A 22631-nucleotide genomic window follows, 5' to 3' on the forward strand; every position below is an offset into this window, starting at 1 on the left:
ATCTAAGCACGAGAGCCGTCGCAGCCATCGGCTACCACACTGATCTGGTCGCCTGGAATGCCCACTCGAACAGTACTGTTGCAGGGTGCGGGCGTCGCGTGGGATGGGAGGGACTTACCGGCGTCAGGGCGTCAGGCCCGCACCCTGCAGAGTGCTGATCTGCATACCCAGTGCTGATTGACAGAAGACGGGAGCTTGGAACTATGCCTTGGGAAGGCTGCGGAACAAGGTATAGATTATGTAAAGCTCAGGCACGAACTAGACCTCCAGCAGGTCGCCCAACACCGTAACCACCGCGCTCAGCGTTCGCATGCCCCCGCACTTCAATGACCGTGCCGGCATCCACAACCGTCCGCTCCACACACAATACAAAATTTAAACTACTTCTAGCTCGGGCACCTCCCGCTGCCTGCTCCATTTGGGTTCAAGAACAGGAACGAAACCGCTAATGCAACTCAACTCGACTCAACAGGCTGGCAAGCCTTGATTGCGCGTGCATGCATACGTCCCCCCCCCCCCGCTTACACCAGGGGTGCACAGACCCTGCCACAATGCGCAATTGCCTATTAGCTATGGCTATGGCCGGCCATTGCGGCGCTACTACTTGCCTATTGTGCACGGCTTTGCACAAGCATTTTGTCTAACCCCTCCTGCCATGAAGGTGCGTGACCACTCTCCAACAACAACAAGCTTTGGCTTTTAGTGCTCACACACACCAATGCTAAGGCTCAGGAGTCGTCCATCCTAATGCATAATATAGCATGGGTGCACAGGACACGCCACCGCGCCACATATTGGCGCCTTCTGTGGCTTTATGACTGATTGCCGGGGCCCTCTTCAAGTCAGGGGTGCATCCCCCTGTCCCAAGTAATGCACCCAGTCTCGTCAACCGGCTCCTCTGCTGCCGGCGCGAACACGCCCTCCTGGTCACGTCCCCGGATTGCCTCAGCTGTGCCACGGATCGCGCACATAGAGCATTGGGAGCGAGCGTCTGACGCTTCACCTCATCCATGGGCAGCTCACGCGTTACCACTTACCGCAACTTCGGCGGCGGCGCGCGCGGCTTGGGCGACGGGCGGGGCGAAGGGGGCTTGGGCGGGGGCGGCAGGGGCGGGGGAGACTTGCGCGGCGGGGGAGGCGAAGGGGGATTGGGCGGCGACGGCGACTTGGGTGGTGGCGGCGGGGGCGGGGGGGAGGGAGGCGAGGGGGGTGGTGGCGGCGGTGGCGAACGCACCACTCCGGAGGCGCAGTCGGGATCCGCGTCGTCCACCAGACCATCGCAGTCGTCATCAAAGCCGTTGGCGCAGCCGTTCTCGGCACCGTCTTCGTTGAGGGCGCGGAAGTAGCAGACGGTGATGACGGCGTGTGTGGCGTTGACCGACAGCGTGGTGATGTTGAGGCCGTTGACGGGCGAGGTGGAGCCCGCAATGGAGCCGTAGTTGACCCTGGGTTCGTTGGCAAAACATGGTAATTAGGTTAGGCTAGTGATCAGGTCAGGTTGGGTGAGGGCGAAGGGGGTGTTTCGAGGCGGCTTTGCCGCGACTGACAACGGGCGGGGATGCCAGAGGCGGGTACAGCTGTTGAAATCCAGCGACCCAGCTTGCGTGACTGGGCTTATCCAATGGGACGCAGTGTAGCCCCGGCGGCGCATGCGTGCACTCACCTGAAGGAGCGGGCGGTGCGCATGGAGCCCGCGGCGGCGGGGGCAGAGGGTGCCAGCACCGCCACCAACGCGGGACCCATGTCTAGGGCGTCGGGGTCAGGGCGCGGCGGCAGGCGGTAGGTGGCGTTGTAGGAATGAATCCAGACCTGTGACATGGACAGACACGGAGCGAGGTGGTGAAGGCGTCCGGACTATGCAGGTTCCCGGCACGGCACTGCTGAACCCCACGATTGTCCCTGTGTTCCATCGCCTTGAGAGCCGCACCATCCCTCAGCCGCGCCATTGCTCAGTCCTCACGCAGCCCACGCCCAAGCCCCTGCCACCCGCGCCCCAGGCCGGCCTCACCCTGCGGTTCTGGTCGTTGGGCAGGCCCGAGTCGTAGCCGGTGACTCCGGTCTGGCGCACGCGATAGCTCACGAACAACTGGTTGGTCTTGGGCAGGCCGGGAGCGCCGGCGGGCCAGGTGACGGGGAAGGGGGCCAGGGTGGAGATGTTGAAGTAGACAAAGTTCTGGTCGGTGAGGTGCATGGACGGCACCGCCAGCGTGCGCGGTGAGCCGGGGACCAGGCCGCCGCCGGCGATTGAGAAGTTGTAAGAGGGCGTGGCCCAGCCGGCCTTGAAGGCCTGTGCATGGAGGCGGATGAGGGGGAGGGCTGGTGTGAGGAAGGGGGGTTGTTTCCACCATTGTTGCTCGGACTGCCCCTTCTTGTAATGTCGAGAGGAGCTTAATTTGCACTATAAACACGAGCACAAAGGGTCGGGAAGCTGAAATCATTCCCAATTAACCAAGGGATGGGGGAACCCGTCGAGCTCGGGCACATGCCCCCGGGTAAGGCTTTCACATGGCACTGACAAGCCCCCACCCTACACTGCACGCCACGCCCCACGCCCAGTCCCCACTCCCCGCCCCCCGCTTCGCCCGGCGCACCGTGGGCGCGGCGTGGCAGATGAATGACTTGTTCTGGTAGGGGTCGTTTGCGGGCCAGGCGGTGCCCATGGGGTCGGTGAAGTCACCGTACTCGTTGATGTCGCCCGTGGCGCTGTTCCAGCTGTTGGCGTGCTGCAGGCCGATGTTGTGGCCCAGCTCGTGGAAGGTGGACGACACATCCAGCTGCAGAGGGGGAGGCGGGAGTTTAGGGCGGACCGGTGGGCACACAAGGATACGGGTTCCAGGCCGACGGGTTGGGTTGCGGGTTGGATTGTTAGCGGAGCACAGGCGACGCACAGGCCGGTTGGTGTGGGCGGCGCGCGGTTTCAGGGACTCCGAATTCCGGGCCCAGAGTGCACGCGCCCCAGATTACTCACGTAGGAGGTGCGCTGGTTCATGAGCGTGATGCAGTTGGTGTCACAGCCCACAGAGGCAGTGCCCGCCCAGGCGCAGGCGTTGCGCTTCGGCAGGATGAGCGTGCGGCGCTTGTAAAAGGAAATGTCGGACAGACCCAGATTCTGCGATGATATGGGGCAGGGAGGCGGTGGACGGGAGTGTGACGCTGCCACTCGGATCTAGCCAACCCACCGGTCAATCAGGCAGGCATGCGCATGGCCTCCACTTCCTCTCTCCTTTCCCTTTCCCGGCGGCCCGCCCTCTCAACGTGACAACGCCAAGCCGCCGCGCACGCACCTGCTGCGCCTGCACCACTGCGTCGCGCACCCAGCCCAAGCGCTCCGGGTCGCCGCACTTGTTGACTGAGTCGTAGAAGACCTGGGTGCCGCTGGCCGTGGTCTGGTACAGCGCCCTGCAGCGGGTGGGGGGATGAGTGTGGAAGGAGAGGGGAGGCGGATCAGCGAAAGGAGGAGCAGAAGGGCGCATCGAAAGCCGGAAGTTGAAAGGAAGATATCTGGCGCGCCGCACGGGTTTGCTCTGGTTCACGTGCGTGCGAGATGCCACCTAAGGATGCGGATGTTACAGAGGGGACAGTCCCAGCTCCCGAAGACGCCGAGCCATCACATGCTATCATGCCACCTAAGCACAGATAATCCGCCTCCTGGTAACCAACCAGTACGGCAGCTCGGATGGGCGTGCATGGCTGTGCCCATTCGGCCACTCCCCGCGACACAGGGGTCGCGCATGCACCGCTCCGGCCTCCGGGGTTCCCCATGCGACACCATCGCTTACGAGCAAGGCAGGTTGACGGTTGTGATTAGGTTGTTGGTGGCGAGGTAGTTGAGCTTGCCGTACGAGCAGGTGTCGTAGTACTCCTGCATGGTGGCGCGGGTGGGCGCGCCGCTGGCCGGGTTGAACAGCGTGGAGCGCAGGGCCTGCGTGTGTGTACGCACAGGGCAGAGCGATATAAATCTGTCCACTTAAGAATGAGCAGGAGTGGCGTGGGAATTTAGGGCTATGCCACTGACAGAGGCTGCTTGTTGTACATGCCGGGTGGGAGACGTGCTGGAGGAGTGGCTAAAAATGCGCACGCCACGTAACGCCTGCATGGCACATGCGGTCATTGTCAGCCACGTGGCATGCGTTTTCCCTACCTCCCTAGGACCCCTGTCTCCCTGCCGCAGCCGCCGTGGCCGCCTACTCGCCCGCACACCCACCGACACGCTCATCAGCGGCTGTGTGCCACACACGGTCGCCAGCATGATGATGGAGGTGACGTTGACCGGCTTCCCGTTGATCACGAAGTCTGTGTGTCAGACGCACAGGGGCACCCGGCAATCAAACCACCTCCAATGCATAAGTCGAAGCCTCCCGGGCAATGACAATCGCTGGCTTACACCCCCTGCCCTTACAGCTGTGTTGCACCTCTCAGCCCAACACCAGCGCCCACGACATCAACGCGCTAGCAGCTCACCCTTGGCGCCGGTGCCGGTGCCGTTGAGCACGGCCGTGTCAGTGTCCAGGCACAGACCCGAGTCGGGGTCGCAATCAAGCACAAACGCGTCACTGCGCAGGCCGCGGCGCCGGCCCGTGCCGGGCGCCTTGACCTTAAACGTCACCTGTGTTTTTAACAGAGAACCAGAACATGCTGTGTCACATACCACTCCCGCGCACACGCCCTTGCAGTGGCGGGTGGGCACGCGTTTGGCTTTGACGCACAAACACACACGTGCACACACGCGTACACACACACGCACCATGTCGCCTGTAACCACGTCTGCGCCCTGCTGCAGCGCGCCCAGGCTGAACTGCGAAGTAAGGGTGCTGTTGTTGCCCGTGTCAAACACAGCCGTATAGGTGATGCTCAGAGGGCTGGTACCGTTTTCCTCGTGTGAGTGCCACACGATGACGCTGCCAGTAAGCCCGCCCTCCGGCCCAGGCGGGCTGGGCGCGCTGGGTGGGAAGGGCATGGCAGGTGCTGCAGAGGCAAGCGGGGAGGAGGGGAAGAACGCGAAGGGTGCACAGGGTAAGCGTCGCAAGGTGCGGGTGTGGGGCGAGGGCTTTGGCACGTCGCCAGCAGCCCAAGCGATTAGCACCCACAATTCGGCCTTGCATAAGAAGCAGCTATCCGTTGACTGCACAGCACCAGTCCCCTACCTGGTTCCTGGCACGCGAGCTGCCCAGATGCGTCCACCACAATGGTGAGCGGGCCGGCCTGGCATCCCAGCAGGCTGAGCTGCACGCTGCTGGAGTTGGTATTGATGCCCGCGCAGCTGTTGCACGCCACCGCGCAGGCGCCCGCGTCGAACACACAGTAGGTGCAGCTACGTAGACCGCCGAAGGGGCCAGAGCTGGCCAGGACGCCGCGAAGGCCGCCGAAGGCACAGCCGCCGTCTGGGGGCGTCAGCGCACAGTGTGTGGGAGGGGAAAGGGTTTGAGGAGCGTGGAGAGGGGAGTTCAAAAGGCTGCGGGCGGATCCGTAACCCGCTCGAAACCCACGAAACGTAAGGCAGTCCTACCCCCGAACCTACCCTGCAACCGTCGCTTCGGGGCGACACTGGATTTGGAGCTGTGTGTCAGCGCTGCGCCTGAAGTAGCCGAGAGGTGAAGCCCGCGTCAGAGTGTGCTCGCGACCGCGTCGTTGCGCGCACAATCGCATGTGAACTGTCATACCTTGGCGAGGGTATGAATCTACGGTCACAGCGCTAAGTCCGCCATCCACTGTTATGCCAAGACAAAGGGCGGCCACGGCAAAGAGCTGCAAAAAGCTGTTGCCTCCCGCCATCCCTGAGCCAGAAGCTGACCTCGCCAAGGAAGCGCGTTCGTTTCAAGTCTAATCAATGGCACTGATGTAACGATGCAAGCCCTATGTACCTAATTTTTCGCTCCGGTGATGACTAGCGACCTTTAAGCTGCTCGTTTAAACTAGGCCCGTGCGACAACCGAGACGTGCAGCTCTCAGTAGTCCTACTCTCTCTCAAGATTTGTAAAATTATGTCCCAGCTGATGCCTTTGGCGTCCGCAACCTCTGCTGCGCCGTTGGCCGTCGACAGAGTGAGTTCCGTGGAATGGAACCAGCCCGAAGGCCCTCACTTGCCAGTGCCACGCCAAGGTGTTTTGCATGCATGTATCAGCATATATATATGTAGAGTACTGCATAACTCAATCTCCAAACAACGCAGGGTCTTGCGGGGCCTTTACGAGCGTCGCATGTCATTATTCCGCTGTCTCCTGGCGCGCACGCTTGACTTGACGCCATCCGCCTGTTATTTCTCAGCTGCGTATAACCAGGTGGCAGAATATGTCGCTGGGCGCTTTGATGTCCTCACAAGCGCGGTCTGTCAATGTGTGAGGCATCCTTCCACATCTCTCTGCGGAGACGCGCTTCTCCAACTGACCGGCCACAGGTGCGGTCAAAGAGTGCTTTAGCAGCAGTAGGTAAAACGGGGGACTTCATTACGCGGCTTAGTTAGTCGGGAGCTACCGGGTAGGTGCGCAGGGTAGAGATGCAACGGTCGCGACAAGGGTACTGGAGCGGCGGGCTCTGGACAGGTTCAGAGCGGGGCTCATCCCCAGCAGGCAAAGGGGGGGCGCAGAGAGAGGAAGCTTTGCAGTACAGGCACCCGCACCGTACTTCTGCACTCACGAAGCGCGCCTTGCCCGTGGCCTTCCCCGGCCACGGCGCTTTCTTCTATACCCTAGGAGGGCAGTCTGCAGTTTAGGAGTTTGTGGTTTTGCAATACAGAATTACAGATGCGAGCAGGCGCTTGACAGGCCGTGCTGGGCCCATCCTTAGCTGCCGTGTCACAACCCCTCAATCTCTGCCCCATGCCCCGTGCCCTGCAGTGCCCGTCCCATGCCTGGCGACACCGTGGTCGCCTTGTTCGAATCCGACCTGCGCATACCTGGTGAGTGAGCGCGGTTGGGCAGAAACTCCAGTACGCTAATCCTGACACTAGGTAGGGAAGAGGCGAACAAGGTCGAGACGCAGTAGTCCTTACAGAGAGCCTGCAAGCGAGTTCTGCGCGTAACGCCGCTGCCCGTATGAACTGCGGCAGATAGAATACCTCCCATACAAGAGAAGAAGCGTCTGCTCTGGCAGACCAAGGTAGAGAAGAGGCAGATTGCTGCCGAGCCAACTCTTCGATGCGAAGGGTGTAATGGTTGGCAAACCGAGCAGCGAGGCTGGAGATACTGACCCTCTTGGCGTCGCGCTAAGGTTTGCATGGCACGCATTATCATGATGAGCACATTCTAGTGATGTATTCTGACCTTCAGAGAACACACCAAACGACAAACCACACAATCCACGCAAACAAGTCATTCCGGTATGTATCAGCGTCATCTCTGCACCGGCAGAATTTCGCAACAGGCACATGTAAGCTCCTGTGTAAAAGCGAGTCCAGCACACATGTGTAGTCCCGTCACCTCTCCATCTCGCACACGATTAATTCGCACGCACACGTCAAGTCATCTCTGCCCAACATGAGCCCTGCAAAAAAGCAGACAAGAGGGGCGACAGGTGGCCGCTCCCCTCCGTCTTCACATCACTGCGTAAGCACGCACGACCCGCACAAGCCCCTAGCACGCAGCCGCTTCAACGGATACCGAAGAATAGTCGCTCCGTGACAGCAGCCAAACTCGCGCGCAACGCTCGCTGATGTAGCGCGCTTTACGCGTCCAGGTAGAAGGAGGGGCAGCACGTGTTGTACGGCGTCTGGCCGTTGAACACAGCCGTGGGGCACTGCTTGCCCGACACGCAGAGCTGGTTCAGGCGGGTGCAGCCGGGGCCCTTCAGGGAAAAGCACAGGGCAGCGCCGGCAACGCCCAGGTCGTAGGACAGGTCCAGCTTGGTGAACTTCAGGACGGGACGGGTGGAGTCCCACAGGAAAGAGCTCTTGATATCGGTGGTGCCGGTCAGGGTGAAGGGGGTGATCGAGCCCTTGCACTGGCCAGGCACGGTGGAGGCTGCGGCGGTGAGAGGTTGGAAAAATGCGTGGTTAATACCAGAACTACTCGGCATGCCCGTGAGCGGTTAGATTGTACCAGAGCCATGCGATTAGTACGTGGGTCGCCCGCTGGCGCCGTATCTGCTAGTACTCACTGGCCTCGAGCTCGATCTTCTGCAGGCCCTGCTTGCAGCAACCGAACTTGTTGTTGCACACGGCAGCGACGGCGGGGTCAACGTACAGCTTCAGGCACACGCGCTCAGAGGTGGCGGTGGTGGTCTTGTTCAGAACGCTGACACGCCACGGGAAAGAGTTGCGGCCGTAGGTGGCGCAGCTGCGTACAGAGAAGGACAGCACCAGATCCAGTCAGTTCGGCCTCATCTGGATTAGACCGATGCATGTTCTAGAGAAGCATTCACATCAGCTGCCAGTATTAGACATCAGGCTACTCACTTGCAGTAAGGGAAGTTGTTGGGGGTGGGAGAGGGGCCCTTGGGGGGAGGCGGGTTGGGAGAGGGGGGAGGAGGAGAGGGGGGAGGAGGAGGGGGAGGGGGAGGAGGAGGAGGGGGAGGAGGAGGAGGAGGCGACGGGGGAGGGGGAGGAGGAGGCGGGGGAGGAGGGGGAGGGGGAGGGGGAGGCGAGGGGGAGGCGACCGGGCGGTCCCGGAACGGCGGGGGAGGGGCAGAGACGGGGGTCGGGAAGGTGGGGCCGCCGGGGCCGGTGACGCCGGTGGGGCAGCAGTTCTTGGAGTTGAACAGGGCGTACTGCACGGAGGTCGGCGACATGAACAGCTCGCTGATCGTGCACTGGCCAGCCAGGCGGTTCACGCACACAGACAGGCCGCCTGCAAGGAAGCAGTACATATATGCATAGGGTCAGAGGCAGTGCACAGCGTGTAACACAAGATGTTGTGTATTTCACACGAACAATGACAGCCAAAACACGGGGTGGCTAGGTTACATATCTAGGGATGAGTTGGACCGCAACGCAGATAACTGATCTGGAGCTCACCAGCTGGAAGCGTGGCCGCGGAGTAGTCAAGGCCCTTAGAAATGCGCAGGATGGCGCGGCCATTGTCCAGCACCTCAACGGCGATGGTCTTCAGGTCGGTCACGTCCTTGTTGATCAGAGCACGGTTCGAGGTACCCTTGCACTCGGGGGCTGGGGTAAGAGGGAAGAGGACGCGTGGGAGCTAAGTGTCAGTGCCAGCCGGGTCACTTGTGCGAACTGGGCCATCTAAACCCCACGCAACTGCCCAAGTGTGAAATAGTAGTCATGTAATATCTCACCAACATCGAACTCGAGCTTCGAGAGGTTCGGCTTGCAGCACGCGGGCTGCAGGTCGACGGGCCCCGTGCACCGGGTGTCGGTGAAGTTGGTGAAGACCTTGAAGCAGATCCAGTCGTTGTTAGCAACGCCCTGCAGGTAGCCGTCCCACTTCAGGCGCCAAGGGCTCACACGCAGGCGGTCATCGCAGCGGCAGTAAGGGAACCGCGGAGGCTTGGCTTGCAGAAGCGTCCTGCGCAACGGAAATCAATAGGCAATCATAATAAATTATTTGGGCTGGAACAGTAGAGGAAGATTCAAGCGCTATTATAGAGCTCGACTATAAAAGGGCCCGCCACCCAGCCGACGGACGACAACGCAGCGAGCTTCGGAGCAGACGTGCCGTGACAGCAACCCCGGCTCACCGGCCAGTGGCGTCCACACGACCTGTAATGAAGCAAAGGAAGCAAGAGAACAGCAGGGTGGTGAGGCGAGAAGGGGATCATAGTCGGCCAAAACGCCACCAAGGCCGCAGAACTGCGCTACGCACCTGCATTCACGCTAAGCGCCGCCAAGGCGCCCAAGAGCGCCAGCAGCAGAAACTTGGAAGCCATTGCGCGACGAGTGACCGCGCGGCTCACTGCAGGCAAAGCCCAAGGAAAGGCTGCGAATCAGGACCCTTGCGCGTGCCAGCTACGTTATTATCACGTCGCCTTTTGTCTCACTGATTGCCGACAGTGATTAGCAGCCTTTAGTTGAAGCTCAAGTCGTCTGGACCGCGACTAACTCACGTCAGAGCGGCTGATGTCTCGACTGGAAGATGGTAAAGCCTCCGGAGACACCGGGGCGATATCTAGGGACGCGCGCGACTAATGGCGCTGCGAATACCCGCCTGACTGTGTGTGTGCAGCCTAAGCGTTAGCCCACCTGCAGACGAGTCAGGCGCCATAAACAAACGAGGCTAGCGCTCCAGGGGGGTGTACGGCACGGTGGGCGTCTTTGCAGCGCTTGCGCGCAAACGCCAGCTAATCACGAAGCAAGCACATGTAACGATATTGATTGCTACTAGCGTGAGAGCGACGCAAATCGGCGCTGTTTACGTCGAAGTCCTTGCGAATCAAGCAACGCGTCTTGATTTACCCGCGCGTGATGATGCCGCAATAAATTGCATTTTGAACATGAAGCCATGCTTAACAGCTTGAAGCGTCGCGGACAATCAAAAGCGCCGCACTAGAAGCGGAGCGCCATCTGGTAACCGCAGCATCAGGGCTGACGGAAAACGGCCAGTCACAGACGTTTACTAGCGATCCAGGCTGCTTAGATGTCACTTCGGGCATTGTTGCTTGTCTACTTTCCGGTTTTTGTTCGTCAGTCGACGGGGCGCGGGAGCTTCCCGCCATGCGCCACGCGAGCGTTCCCGAAGGGTCTCCTGCACTTTCGTGGCGACCTTTTTGCACGCGAACAGAAGCTGCTTAAAGTGTTTACATGTGCGTCTCTGCGGAAGCCCTTCAACATGTACGCCCTGAGGACAGCTTCCACACTGAAAGGGTTTTGATTTGGGCGCCATGCGTGGCTTGCGCGCTGTGCCAGCTGTTTGTCCTGCCCAAGGTCCTGCCGACCACTCTTCCAGAGGGAAACGCGACGCCTCTGTTGAATTGGGTGAAGATATGGCATATCCCCCCCTGGACGATTCCCGGCACTCCTGTGCCTAGGCTTGTGGCGTTGAGGCACAGCGGTGGGGCTCTGGCGGGTTGAGGCTTGGCTAGGACTCACTGTGCGCGGAGTCACACGGACTTTTTGACCGCGGGAGGGTTTGCAGCAAAGTCGGGGTTGGTGGAGTCAAGTTGGGCCCTGATAGCATGTGATGGCTCGGCGTCTTCGGGTGCTGGGACTGTCCCCTCTGTAAGATCCGCATTCTTAATAACCCCGTCCAGGGGACCATCACTCCACACCCCACGTCAGCAAACTACCAGCAAGTCAGCGATGCCTCGATTCAGTAACTCCGGCGTTATACCAGCCGCGCGCTCATGCCTTGACGTCGCACCACGAGTCTTGGGGTCTGGGAATACTCATCCGCACACCCAGGGGCACTGGGGCACCCTGATAACGAGCTGGGGCTTTCCATAAGGGTATATGGGCCGTCAGAACTTCCTCCCACACTCTCCCCCCACCGGGCCTGGACGTCCCGGCCAGGGGTAGTGTAGCCACCAGGCTCTACACGCGGTTGGTACATGAGGATACATGGTACTAAGAAAGGGGCTGGGTAATTTTTGGTGCGTGGGCGTTTCCATGTATCTTTTGCGCCTGGACTGGGCTTAACATGTTTCTCGGGACTCCCACAATCTCAACTTCTCATCACTTCCCTTACCCTGTAACACCGCCTCACGTGCCCACGAACCCCCCCCCCTCACCAGCGCGACTGTTTCCTTACGAGATTGGTTCAAAGTTAACCCCCCCTCCCCACTGCTTCTACCACCCTGGCCCTCACGGTTGTCACGCAATGATGGGTGGCCGGACATGGCCCCGTACGTGCCAGTCGGGCTGCTCTTCACTTGCGTCACTCTTGGTTTCGGGTTGGCGGCTCGTGTGGTGGCATCTCTGCGTTTGTCAGCAGGCACCAGCGTGTGACACGGCCACACGGGCTGGGTCTCGGTTTAGTTGGGACAATGGGACTGGATCAAAGTATCGTACACTCCCCTCGCCCTTCCCCCTCCCCTCTTCACACTCCCCCCTGCATACGCACATACACTGATACACACACTACACCACCACCACGCGCCACACACACATGCACACACCTGGCCTCCCTTTGCTATTGCCATTTCCTGCCTTGCTTGTAGGTGAGACATCAGGGTTCGGGCGGGCTGATCGGGCTCTAGGACTGCAGCGCACTTCGACACAAGCATGGGCTTGCACGCTCGGGGCGTGTGGCAGCGTCCCTACCCGAGGTTAGGTGGAAGGTTCCAGGTTGTTCCACGGTTACATTAAGTGCGTGGTTGCGCGTTTGCGGGTAAGTCATGCTGGACCTCGGCTCGACAGGTCGGTTCAGGCTAAGTATACCGGGTAACTCCCGCGCGCGCGACCGCTCAAGCATGGCACGTCACACAGTCTGCGTTTCCCTTACATCGTGTTTCCTAACATACACACACACACACACACACACACACACACACACACACACACACACACACACACACACACACACACACACACACACTCGGTATTGGTAGGTATCCGTAAGTAACTCCGGTGCCGTCCGGGTATCGGTTTCTTATCAACACACTCACACGCACACTCTCTCTCCCTCTGGCACACTGACCTCCGCATCCAAGTCACCCATCACGGCTGACTACGGATTGAACGGAATTGAGGTGCGGCACTCTCCTTCCATCAGTCTTTCTAGCGCATGTACGGACCCAACTGAGGGCAGCCACAGGACCACTGCACGCTGTTCTTGATCATTATCTGCAATCTGGCGCCATTGCAAACGGCATTTTAGCACTCCACGCAGCCGTGCCCCAGCCTCACGCGGCCATGCAAATCTACTGGAAGCCGTCCGTGACTCCACGTTTGTGTTCCTGCGATCTGTAGGCGCCTCTGCTCCTGTTGCAACCTGTCTGTAGGCGTACAGGCGTACAGCTGTGGCTCGCACAGAGCCGGGGGCGAGCGAGCCGTGTCGGCTCCAAGCCGGGACGGGCCGCCAGAGACAGCCTTGCGCCAACCGCGTCAGTGACGGTGGTGAGCCCAGAGCCAACGGGTCCCTTGTATGAACATGGCAACTGGCCCACAGACCCCGGGGCTATCGGATGCGAGGCGCAACAGCCCAGCCGCTAGAACCAATGGTGTTTATAAACACCTGACAATTGAGGACGGTGTTGTGACTTTCATCGGGCCTAAAATGGCCCTAGAGGAGATCCTGGACACAGCACTTCATGTGTTGTGATATCGGTCAGACAAGGAGGAGAATCCGCGGGAGTCTCAGAGTGCATCTCCTTACACCACGCGGGGCACCCTTGCTTGGTCGGCCTGTCCCTTCTTGTCATGTCGCATACATGCACCACGCACCGCATTTCCGCACAGCATTTCCGCACTCGCGTGCAGGGACTTCCAAGGGGATTACCATGCGGCGGTATAGGCCAACAGAGCTAACTGATACACAATTATACTTCGCTGTAAAAGAGTGAAAGTGCCTATGGCCCACGTACTGCCGTACCCTGAACCGATGGGCACGGGGGTGCCCGAAGTAAGTTTACGGATGATGCCGCGGCGCTCTGGGCTTTGCGTCTTGGGCCACTGTGAACGAAGGCCTGCTTTTGACTACTCACCCTTATCCATGGGCTCGGGTAGCTTCTTCGATGCAACATTTACGGAGCGCGCATTGCCGTGGGTTTGATGTGAACATCGCTGCCGCTTGTGGTATAGTGAAAACCCCAACATTCCGCGCTCTGTGGGCTGGCTTGTTTAGCCTCGGCGCCTACGGTAACTTGTGGAGCTTCCTAGCGCTGCAGGAGCCCACCGATACCACTGCGGGCCCGGTGAGCCACACAGCACCCCACAGCCGTGCACCACCCCTAGACCCCAGACGACTTTGCCGCCGTAGGCTCGGCGCCACGTTCGTGCGTACACCCGCACCACCCCTCGCCACTGTCTCTCACACCTAGACGCACCTCGTATAGCGGGCATCATAGATAGTCCAGCAGCAGGGTTCATTTCACATCCGGGCACATGCCTGTCCAGTGGCAGCTTGGCGGTCGCTTTTGCTGTGGGAGTCCACATCCCATGGCATGCGTGGCCATATCAGGGGCCAGCAAATCAATAGGCGAAGACGCCCTAGTCTCAGTGAAAGGCGTATGACCAAATAGGCAAAGTCTTGTAGACAAGCGCGCTGTGGGCAACCACGAGCCGTGGCGCTGAGCCAGGCGACGCGAACGATGATAACGTTGTAAGTTGCAACATCATTCCCCAGTTGTCGCCATTGTACGTAAGCACGCTGAACGGGAGGGTCGGGCCCGATGGAGGTCTCGGGCCCCATCGCACGCTCACGTGCCCGAACTCCCATCGCGTGCGGCTTCCTCTCCATGTTATATCATTCGCACTACGTAACTTTTACTGTCGATCCACAGCCCCATTGCATTTCTGCAGTTGCCAGCGCGCCGTGAAAGAAGGCACCAGCGCTAGGCCTTGCAGCGTCGGCGCGACTCCGTTTGAGCGGCAAGTGATGTTACTAGTCATACAGGCATAGCTGTGGCAACAATGGATTGACAAAATGGACAGCGGCTTGTGTTGGGGCGGCCCTAGGGCTTGATGGAGGATGGCTTTGCTGGTATCCTGCATACCTCACGTTCCGGGAAGTAAAGTACAGCATTGAAGTGCATAAATGTGCAATGTGGGCTTGCGCAGGTCTGCGGCGAGTGTATCGACGTGAGTATAGGGTTGACGGCCCCAGGCCGCCCACGCAGCTGCCCCCAGCGCCGCACGCCCCAGCAGGCGCCGCTCCGCGCTAGCCTAGCCTCCTCCTCCCAGCAGCCATGGCTCAACTACAGCAGCACCAGGGCCGTGCCGCCGCCGCGCAGCCGAAGCGCGCTCGCCAGCTGGCCGTGGCGCCTCGCGCCGCGCTCACCTTCAACCCGGCTAGCCTGTTCAAGGGCCTGACCAGCAGCAAGCCCACGCCCAAGGACGCAGCCTTCACCAAGCAGGTCATTGCCGATGAGTCCAAGTACGTGCTGCAGACTTACGGCCGCGCGCCGGTGGTGATCTCGCATGGCAAGGGCGCAAAGATGTGGGATGTCGAGGGCAAGGAGTACATCGACATGGCCGCGGGTATCGCGGTCAACGCACTGGGCCACTCCGACTCGCAGTGGTACGCGGCGCTGGTGGAGCAGGCTGAGAAGCTGGCGCACACCAGCAACCTGTACCACACGCAGCCACAGGTGGAGCTCGCGAAGCGGCTTGTGGAGAACTCTTTCGCCGACAAGGCCTTTTTCTGCAACACCGGCACCGAGGCCAACGAGGGCGCGATCAAATTCGCTCGCAAGTGGGCTCGCGTGCGCGCCGGCATCGATCCCTACGACGGTGGCGCAGTGGCGCCGTACGAGCTGGTGTCCTTCACCTCCTGCTTCCACGGCCGTACCATGGGCGCGCTGGCGCTGACGTACAAGGAGCAGTACAAGACGCCCTTCTACCCCATGATGCCCGGCCACCAGCTCGCGGAGTACAACAACCTGGAGTCGGCGGCGGCGGTGATCAAGAAGGGCAAGACGGCGGCGGTATTCGTGGAGCCGGTGCAGGGCGAGGGCGGCGTGACGCCCTCCACGCAGGCGTTCCTGAAGGGCCTGCGCCAGCTGTGCGACGAGGCGGGCGCGCTGCTGGTGTTTGACGAGGTGCAGTGCGGCCTGGGCCGGACAGGTGCGGGCGTGGCCCGGGCTTGTGGGCGGGTGATTACGGGGCAGAGGTGGGAGGAGGAGGCGGGGATGGGTGAAACAGCGATGCGGCAAGGACTTGGGTGGCGCGGCCGCAGAGTTACCGTATGGCCGCTGAGTGTCGGCGTGGCGTGGCGTTGCCCCATGGCAAGGCCGCGGCCCGGGAGGCTGTTTAAGATTTGGGTGGCTGGAGGCGAGAGTGAGGCCTTGAAGGCGAGCGCAGGCGGGTGAACGGATGGGCACCCGCAGGACTGCGACGCCGCCAGTACGACTACCGCCAGTGCTGACTGACCTGAACGTCACGTCCCTTGGGCGCCAGGCAAGCTGTGGGGTCACCAGCTGTTCGGTGTGGAGCCGGACATGATGACGCTGGCTAAGCCGCTGGCGGGCGGACTGCCCATCGGCACCGTGCTGCTCAAGCAGCATGTGGCCGACGTCATGAAGCCGGGTGCGTGGGGCTGGGGACTCGGTGGAGGTCAAGGGCGGGGCGGGGGGGGGGAGGGGGTTGTAGATACCAGCCCAAACTAAACCAAACGGGGGGGCGTAGACGCAGGGCGGGGCGTAGCCCCTGAGGGCTAGGTGGCCTTCACGGCGTTATGGGCAAGCCTTGGCTCACCTGCTGTTGCTGTGATCTGCGGGGTCTGACACCCGCCGCCCTCCACGCGCCGCCCTGCACCTGCTCCCCCCATCGCTCGCAACTGACGCCTCTGCCTGTGCTCGGCTAGTTTGGGTTGGTTTGGTTTAGTTTGGGCTGGCAATTACTACCCCGCTCCACACGCCGCACGCAGGCGACCACGGCTCCACGTTCGCGGGCAACCCGCTGGTCTGCCACGTGGCGTGCAGCGTGTTCGACATCATCAACAGCCCCGCCTTCCTCGCGGCCGTGGAGGCCAAGGGCGAGCGCCTGCGCGCAGGTGGGCCGGAGGATGCTGACGGAATGCGGTTGCTGCTGTGCACAGCTGCTCCGTTGCGTGTGCTGCGTCGCGGGGTGTCGGTGCACGCGTCGCATGCGCATGATGCGATGCTCAAGCAAGCACCGTGCTGAGGCCACGCGCTTCGCACTGCAACCTGGGCATCATCTGCGCCAGTGCACCTCAACACGCCCAACTTGCCCACTCCCATGTCCCCCTGGCCTTACTCGGCGATCCCTTCCCCGCTCACGCACTGCCCCGCCGCCTCCCTCCTCCGCTCCCTTGCCCGCCAGGCCTGCGCCGCACCATGGCCGGCAACCCGCACGTGCAGGAGGTGCGCGGCGTGGGCCTACTGGTGGGCGTCCAGCTGGACATGATGGCGGGCCCGGTGGTGGACGCGGCGCGCGACATGGGTGTTATGGCCATCACCGCCGGCAAGGGTGACGTCATCCGCCTGGTGCCGCCGCTGGTGGTGACGGATGCGGAGATCGACACGGCCTGCGAGGTGCTGGCGGCGGCGCTGAACAAGGTGGCGCCCAAGTAGGCGGACAGGGCTGGAGGAAGAGAGGGCTGGCGGAGGTTGGTGGAGGCTGGCAGGGGTGGAGAGGCGCATGAGTACTGGGCGCGGTGCGGGTGTCTGAGAGTGGGGTGTTATGGCGGTGTTGAGTTGGATGGCGGGCGGGCGGGTGTTGCTTGTGTTGGGAGGGGGACTCCTGCAGATTAAGCGGTTGCCGCTGGGCCGGAGCGTTTGAAGCATGAGTGGTATCAAGGGAAGGCGCATGGGTACCGCGCTGGAGCGTCCTGACTTTTGACGTGTCCTGAACCAGAACCATTGACATTCAGGTTCCCAGAAGAAACAGTGCTGTCGTGGCCTTGTGGGTTAGAGCGGAAAGGGACGTGAGCAGTGCCTGTTACTCAGGCAGAATAGGGCAGGGCAGGGCGGCACTATCATGCAAGGGGTCCACGTGAGTGGGGGAAGAGGTTCATATGTTGAGGGAGCGCCATTTTGCTGTGCGTCACTGCTGTGGCGTGCTGCTGTGGGGTTTCCGGGCCAATCATCTTGAAACTTTCAGCTGAGAGTCTTGGGCGTGGGGTCAAGGGAGCATGGAAACCGCCGATGAAGGCCGATCTGGCTCGAGTGATACCAGTGCCTGTTGGCGGTGGGCATAACTGTACCGGATTGTGATCAGCTGACGTGGCAGATGTGGGCCGTGGTGCCTAGGTGCCATCGTGCTGAGGGCGCCCGATGTGCAAGAGCTTGCAAATCATGAATGAATTACAGTGGTGGAACATGGAGACAGCTCCCTGGTCTGCTCATGTCCGCCCAGCACGACCAGGACGTTGCGCAAAGCCCGTTGCGCACTTGCGCATCCTGTTCGAGACCCAAAGTACACAATCCCGTTGCGATGAAACGATAGATGCGCGCATGAATGACAGTGCTGTTTGGCTGTGCCAACTGGCCTGCACTTGCTCGCACTCCATGACACGACCCAGCCTTTCTATGCGGGTGTAGGACGCAGTACTTACTTCGATTACTTACTTCGAATGTCATCCCGCTTACTTCGAATGTCATCCCGACATCCGCATTTGCATTAATGCCATACATGTCACTGCCACCTCAGGAAAGCCGCGCGCAACCAACACTGCTGCTTGGCCATACCGGTCGTAACCCATACAGCGCGTCTCAATCGACGCGGGTGTCCTTTGTTCAGGTGTAGCAGCACTGCGCCCGTCAGGCGCTTACGCCTGCCGGCGGCCCCGCTTGCCCTTGGGGGGAGGAGGCGAGGGCGGGGGCGGGGAGGGAGGAGGTGAGCGGGCCTTGAAGATGGGCGCCGGCGGTGGAGGCTGATCATTCTTGTCTTGCGGCTGCTCAACGCCGGCGCAATCCGGATCGTCGTCGTCCATGAGGCCATCGCTGAGGGGGACAGGAGGGAGTTAAACTCGTCAGAAAGTAAATACGGTAATAAGAAAAGGCCGTGCAAGATATCGACACTGGTGTGATGCGGGGTTGAATGAGCTAAATTGAGGGCCAGGGCCCAGGGGCACGAGGCTTGTCTCCTTGGGTAATACTGGTTGTGGAATCTACTAAAGCATCAGGCTCCTACAAACGCATCAGCGCGCCCCGGCACCTCACCAGTCGTCATCCACTTGGTTGTAGCACGCATCGCCCGTCTCGGTCGTGACGGTGGCAAAGCACAGGCTGATGGTGGCGTTTGTCTGGCTCTTGCTCCACACGCGCAGCACCAGACGGCCCTGGCTGCCGGCGTACTCCCACTTGTTGGGTAGAGCGCCCCAGCCGTCGCCAATGGTGTTGGGCTTGCCGGTGGCGGGGATGATGTCCAGAACGTTGCGAATCAGCGGCGGGTAGCTGTCGTCGGTGGGGTTGTTGTCTGTGGTGCCAGGAAAGGTAAGGGTGGCATCATGTCCCGTAACTTGCTTAGCATTTGTCATCTGAGCTTAAGCGGGTCAAGTCAAAAGGTGTTTGGGGAATGAGCAACGCAAGTGGGGGTGCGAAGGGGAACAATCCAACCGTACCTGCGGTCTCGTTGAACTCGTGGATGAAAATCTGCAAGCAGGCAACGCCGCACCAGCCCAAACAGCATCAGCAGTCAGGCGTAGGTACTATCAGGTTTGCCAGTGCGACCCCGCGCATCAAACAACTAGGCTTGAGCTACAACAAATGGCCGACTGGCCGAGCGCAAATGCGCCTTGACGGACAACCGCTTACCCGGCGGTTGAAGTCAGGGGACAGGCCGCTATCGTACAGGTAGTTCGGGTGCGTGCTGGGCAGCACGGAGCTGCGAGCAGGCGAGCAGGCAGGACCGGGGTCACGGGTGTGGGTCACGGGAGAGCCAGATACATTACTTCGACAGTTGTACAGTTGTAAGCATAGCACCGATGGCCTGCATGCGGCGAGGCCTAATCACCGACGGCGTGGGAGGCACAGGAGCGTACGTGGGCGACACACGGGCGCCTCACCGGTACGACACGAACACGGCGCGCTCCCGCCTGCGGCCGTTGACTGGCGTGATGCCCTTCTGGTCCAAGATGATACGCAGGAAGTTCTTGTCAGTGGCGCCCATGGCGGGCAGCTGGACTGTAGAGTTCTGGCCCATAGGGACGTCGCTGTATTTGAACTCGCCAGTGGTCGGGGTTTGGTCAGCGCCGGCGAAGGGGTCGACCATGGGGCTAATCCAGCCGGCCTTGTAGCCCTGCGGGACCACCGCGTGTCATGTGTGGAAGAGCCGACGCTCAGCATGACGCAGCACCGCACCGCCCAGCTCTACGCTGATGCATGCAGGTTTGCGTGTCCAGGTGTGGGGCCCCCGGCAGGCTGGGATGCATGTCAAGTGTCGGAGCCGCGGCGAATGCATCAGCAATGACTTCGTACCTGGGGCGCACTGGAGCACAGGATCTGCTTCGTGGGATCCACAGGATAGCCGGAGCCCATGAAGCAGGTCTTGTCGCCGTAGTCCTGCACCTCGCAGCTGCCCTTGCCGTCGCACACGTTGCGGGCAGAGTGCGACAGACCAATATTGTGTGCCAGCCTGTGCAGAGAGCGGCAACATCAGTACAGTGACTGGCCATCCAGGTAAGCAGCCAGCGGCGAGCCGGGAAGGCTCTGCGCGACATGCACACCACCCTGTCCCATCGCACCCAAGCAGGGCCTGCCAGTAGGCAGCCCGCCACAGCCTGCAGCCCTAGGTGGATACATGAACCCGGCATCCCGGCGGCTCCAGCATCCAGCGATCGAGCTATCGGCTCACTCGTGGAAAACGGTTGACATATCGATGAAGCGGTTCTCAGCAGCGTACGTCATCCAGGTCAGGCAGTCGCCGCCACCGGGGCAGCCCACGTTTGCCTGTGAAAGATGGGGAAAGAGCGCGGCGACACATAACATGAGACACGTCTTCCTTTCTTTGGTCGTCGACTTCCCGTCTTCCGAATTTACAGCGCGCATCCATGGCTACTCACGCGGCCGCCGAAGGTGCAGACAGGGCGGAAGGGCAGGATGAAGATCTTACGGCGGATGCCATCCAAAATTTTGAACGTATCGGGGTCCACCTGCAAAGCATAACAAGCCAGCAAGTCAGGCGACCACCGCACACGACGCAACGCACACCTTCAGTTCATAAGACGCTGTCCACTTACTGCCTATACAAGGCCAGCAAGCAGGCGACTGCCGCCTCTCTAAGCACACATCCCACACATGCCATCACAAACCGAATGCGCACCTTCTTCAGGTAGTCCTTGGCGGCATCCCACGCGCCGTACAGTTCGGGGTCGGCGCAGCTCTTGGTGATGTCGTACTTGCCCTTGGTGGGCCAGGAGCCCTGGCAGGGGAAGTCGATGGGCCCATACACCTTGTTGATGCTGTTCTCAAAGCGCAGCTTGTTGTAGGAGCACACCTGCGCACAGGCCAAGCACACCAGCCACCACGTCAGTTGTACAGCACGGTTGTACAGTGACATGCAGAGCCAAATTGGGTTGTCTGGGGCCTAGGCAACAGTTTGGCCTATGCATTGCGTATGCGAGCATGGGCTTTCAGGCTCACATCGTAGTAGCGCTGCAGCGTGGGGGCGGTGGGCGATGCGGCCTTGGCATTGTCCCAGTTGTTTGACACCCAGGCGGTGTTGATGTACTGCGGCGGCTTGAGGCAAGAGGACGTGAACACAAAGGTGACGGACGTGATGTTGAGTGGCTTGCCGCCCACGATCATCAGATCCTGCGAGGCAACAGGAGAGTTGCGGGGCCACCATGATTACATGCGAGTCCCGCGTGCGGTACGCAGGCAATACACAAATAAACAGCTGCGTGTCGTGTATTGTAAGGCTCTCATGACCCCGAACCGCTCGGCGCTCGCCGCCTGCCATTGCCTCACGCCCCAACACGCTGATCACCCGCATCCAGCTTTCAGCTGAGTTTGGTGATGCTGCACCTGGCTGCACCACTCTACCCCACGCTACGCAACTCCCCGTCCGCCTCTGCACCCCATGCGCACCTTGGCACCACCCGCGCCAGTTCGGGTGGTCTTCTTAGCCTTCGGCGTCAGGTTCACGAACGACTGGGTGCCGCCGGCGCCCGATACTGCGCCAATCAGGTCTTTCAAGTTGACCTGCAGCCGCCGCCCGCGCTCCACGTGTGTGTCCGCAACATCGCGGATCAGGCTTTGCAGCTGCACAAACTCTTTGAGGCTCCGCTCCGTGTTGTGGTACTCCAGCACCATGCGGCGCAGGCTGTGCTCCTGCTCGCTCAGGCGACGGCGCGTGCCGTTACCGCCACCGAGCTCTGCATGCATGTGTTCGGAGTGCAGCGCGGCAAAAGTCGGACGGCGCCTGCACGGCGGCGTACAAGCAGGAGCCAGCCTCGCTGCCAGGAGGGGGGCCCGGTGCTGCGGCACCCAGTTCAGGATGCGGTGCGGCCCCACCGCCCCACGCCACTGTGTGGCTATCGCACTGCTCACCTGCATTCACAAGGTCGGCAATGCTCTGTGGAAGCTCCAGGGTCAGGCCCGTGGTGAGCTTGTCACCGGTGATCAGGCCGGTGTGATCCTCGAGGTCCACAGCCGTATCATACTTGGATCCGTCCTCCGTCTTGTCCACCAGGCGGTAGCTGTTGTCCACCAGGGGAGGCAGCTGGTAGGGGTCCGCGTTCGGGTCGGTGGGAGTGTGGAACGTCTGAATCGACAGCTCGCCTGCCATGCGGAGTAGGTGGGGGGAAGCCGGGGTGAGTAGCGCAGGTTGCGAGCGTGGGTTGCGAGGTTTGAGCCCGTGCGTTGAGAACAAACGCGGGAAAACCCAATCTGCGAGGAACGGCGTCTCGCAAGAGCCGCCAGGAAACGAGACAGTAAGTTTTGTATTGTCCACAAAGCCCCAGCACATCTGGTCGCGGCTCCCGCTGCTTGGAACGTAGGGAAGACGGGGCCCTCGGCCATCGCCCAGAGAGTGACCGCGTGACGTCCCTACCTGACACGGTCACCGAGACCTGCTTGAGTGGCTCCGGAGCAGGCGACGGTGCTATTTCCGGCTGTGGACCAGGTGTCCGAGAGCGCGAAGGAGGAGAGCGCCGAATTGGTGGCGGGCGCGTCAGCCATGAAGG

The 22631-nt window shown here is 60.9% G+C and overlaps 4 protein-coding genes across 4 annotated transcripts; 1 reads left to right on the forward strand and 3 right to left on the reverse strand.

Moving 5' to 3' along the window:
• Positions 1 to 225: 225 nt before the first annotated feature.
• Positions 226 to 6111, reverse strand: CHLRE_06g278161v5 (uncharacterized protein). Its single transcript, XM_043063106.1, has 13 exons — positions 5661 to 6111; positions 5519 to 5575; positions 5145 to 5381; positions 4745 to 4965; positions 4462 to 4606; positions 4205 to 4293; positions 3780 to 3922; positions 3285 to 3399; positions 2969 to 3109; positions 2592 to 2774; positions 2009 to 2287; positions 1664 to 1809; positions 226 to 1445 (listed from the first exon to the last, which is right to left on the reverse strand). The coding sequence occupies exons 1-13, from the start codon at positions 5770 to 5772 to the stop codon at positions 1034 to 1036; spliced, it is 2280 nt and encodes a 759-aa protein (XP_042923811.1). The 5' UTR covers positions 5773 to 6111; the 3' UTR covers positions 226 to 1033.
• An 861-nt stretch (positions 6112 to 6972) lies between these two features.
• Positions 6973 to 10114, reverse strand: CHLRE_06g278162v5 (uncharacterized protein). The gene is made up of 8 exons (XM_001697963.2): positions 9994 to 10114; positions 9753 to 9842; positions 9628 to 9649; positions 9226 to 9455; positions 8948 to 9097; positions 8390 to 8780; positions 8092 to 8270; positions 6973 to 7955 (listed from the first exon to the last, which is right to left on the reverse strand). Exons 2-8 carry the CDS (start codon positions 9814 to 9816, stop codon positions 7660 to 7662), a joined length of 1332 nt encoding a protein of 443 aa, XP_001698015.1. The 5' UTR covers positions 9817 to 9842; positions 9994 to 10114; the 3' UTR covers positions 6973 to 7659.
• A 3927-nt stretch (positions 10115 to 14041) lies between these two features.
• On the forward strand, positions 14042 to 18223 carry CHLRE_06g278163v5 (uncharacterized protein). The gene is made up of 5 exons (XM_001698039.2): positions 14042 to 14413; positions 14603 to 15607; positions 15941 to 16069; positions 16410 to 16535; positions 16826 to 18223. Exons 2-5 carry the CDS (start codon positions 14731 to 14733, stop codon positions 17074 to 17076), a joined length of 1383 nt encoding a protein of 460 aa, XP_001698091.1. The 5' UTR covers positions 14042 to 14413; positions 14603 to 14730; the 3' UTR covers positions 17077 to 18223.
• Positions 18224 to 18235: 12 nt separating this feature from the next.
• CHLRE_06g278164v5 (uncharacterized protein) lies at positions 18236 to 22601 on the reverse strand. Its single transcript, XM_043063107.1, has 13 exons — positions 22413 to 22601; positions 21997 to 22227; positions 21535 to 21821; positions 21088 to 21258; positions 20768 to 20941; positions 20508 to 20597; positions 20300 to 20394; positions 19924 to 20080; positions 19512 to 19744; positions 19261 to 19330; positions 19068 to 19098; positions 18667 to 18922; positions 18236 to 18447 (listed from the first exon to the last, which is right to left on the reverse strand). The coding sequence occupies exons 1-13, from the start codon at positions 22465 to 22467 to the stop codon at positions 18273 to 18275; spliced, it is 2025 nt and encodes a 674-aa protein (XP_042923812.1). The 5' UTR covers positions 22468 to 22601; the 3' UTR covers positions 18236 to 18272.
• Positions 22602 to 22631: the final 30 nt, after the last annotated feature.

This window comes from Chlamydomonas reinhardtii, chromosome 6, assembly GCF_000002595.2.
Source record: "Chlamydomonas reinhardtii strain CC-503 cw92 mt+ chromosome 6, whole genome shotgun sequence".
Classification (NCBI taxonomy): domain Eukaryota; kingdom Viridiplantae; phylum Chlorophyta; class Chlorophyceae; order Chlamydomonadales; family Chlamydomonadaceae; genus Chlamydomonas; species Chlamydomonas reinhardtii.

Coding starts and splice junctions, on each gene's coding strand:
- CHLRE_06g278161v5 (XM_043063106.1), bottom strand. CDS start 5,772: ATGGCGGGAGGCAACAGCTTTTTGCAGCTCTTTGCCGTGGCCGCCCTT. Junction 3,923..4,204: donor AGCCGCTGATGAGCGTGTCG/GTGGGTGTGCGG, acceptor ACACACACGCAG/GCCCTGCGCTCCACGCTGTT. Junction 1,446..1,663: donor CGCACCGCCCGCTCCTTCAG/GTGAGTGCACGC, acceptor CAACGAACCCAG/GGTCAACTACGGCTCCATTG.
- CHLRE_06g278162v5 (XM_001697963.2), bottom strand. CDS start 9,816: ATGGCTTCCAAGTTTCTGCTGCTGGCGCTCTTGGGCGCCTTGGCGGCG. Junction 9,650..9,752: donor GGCGCTTAGCGTGAATGCAG/GTGCGTAGCGCA, acceptor GCTTCATTACAG/GTCGTGTGGACGCCACTGGC. Junction 9,098..9,225: donor GAAGCTCGAGTTCGATGTTG/GTGAGATATTAC, acceptor CTCTTACCCCAG/CCCCCGAGTGCAAGGGTACC.
- CHLRE_06g278163v5 (XM_001698039.2), top strand. CDS start 14,731: ATGGCTCAACTACAGCAGCACCAGGGCCGTGCCGCCGCCGCGCAGCCG. Junction 15,608..15,940: donor GTGCGGCCTGGGCCGGACAG/GTGCGGGCGTGG, acceptor CTTGGGCGCCAG/GCAAGCTGTGGGGTCACCAG. Junction 16,070..16,409: donor GGCCGACGTCATGAAGCCGG/GTGCGTGGGGCT, acceptor CGCCGCACGCAG/GCGACCACGGCTCCACGTTC.
- CHLRE_06g278164v5 (XM_043063107.1), bottom strand. CDS start 22,467: ATGGCCGAGGGCCCCGTCTTCCCTACGTTCCAAGCAGCGGGAGCCGCG. Junction 20,081..20,299: donor ATGTCAACCGTTTTCCACGA/GTGAGCCGATAG, acceptor CTCTCTGCACAG/GCTGGCACACAATATTGGTC. Junction 19,745..19,923: donor TGTGCTCCAGTGCGCCCCAG/GTACGAAGTCAT, acceptor GTGGTCCCGCAG/GGCTACAAGGCCGGCTGGAT.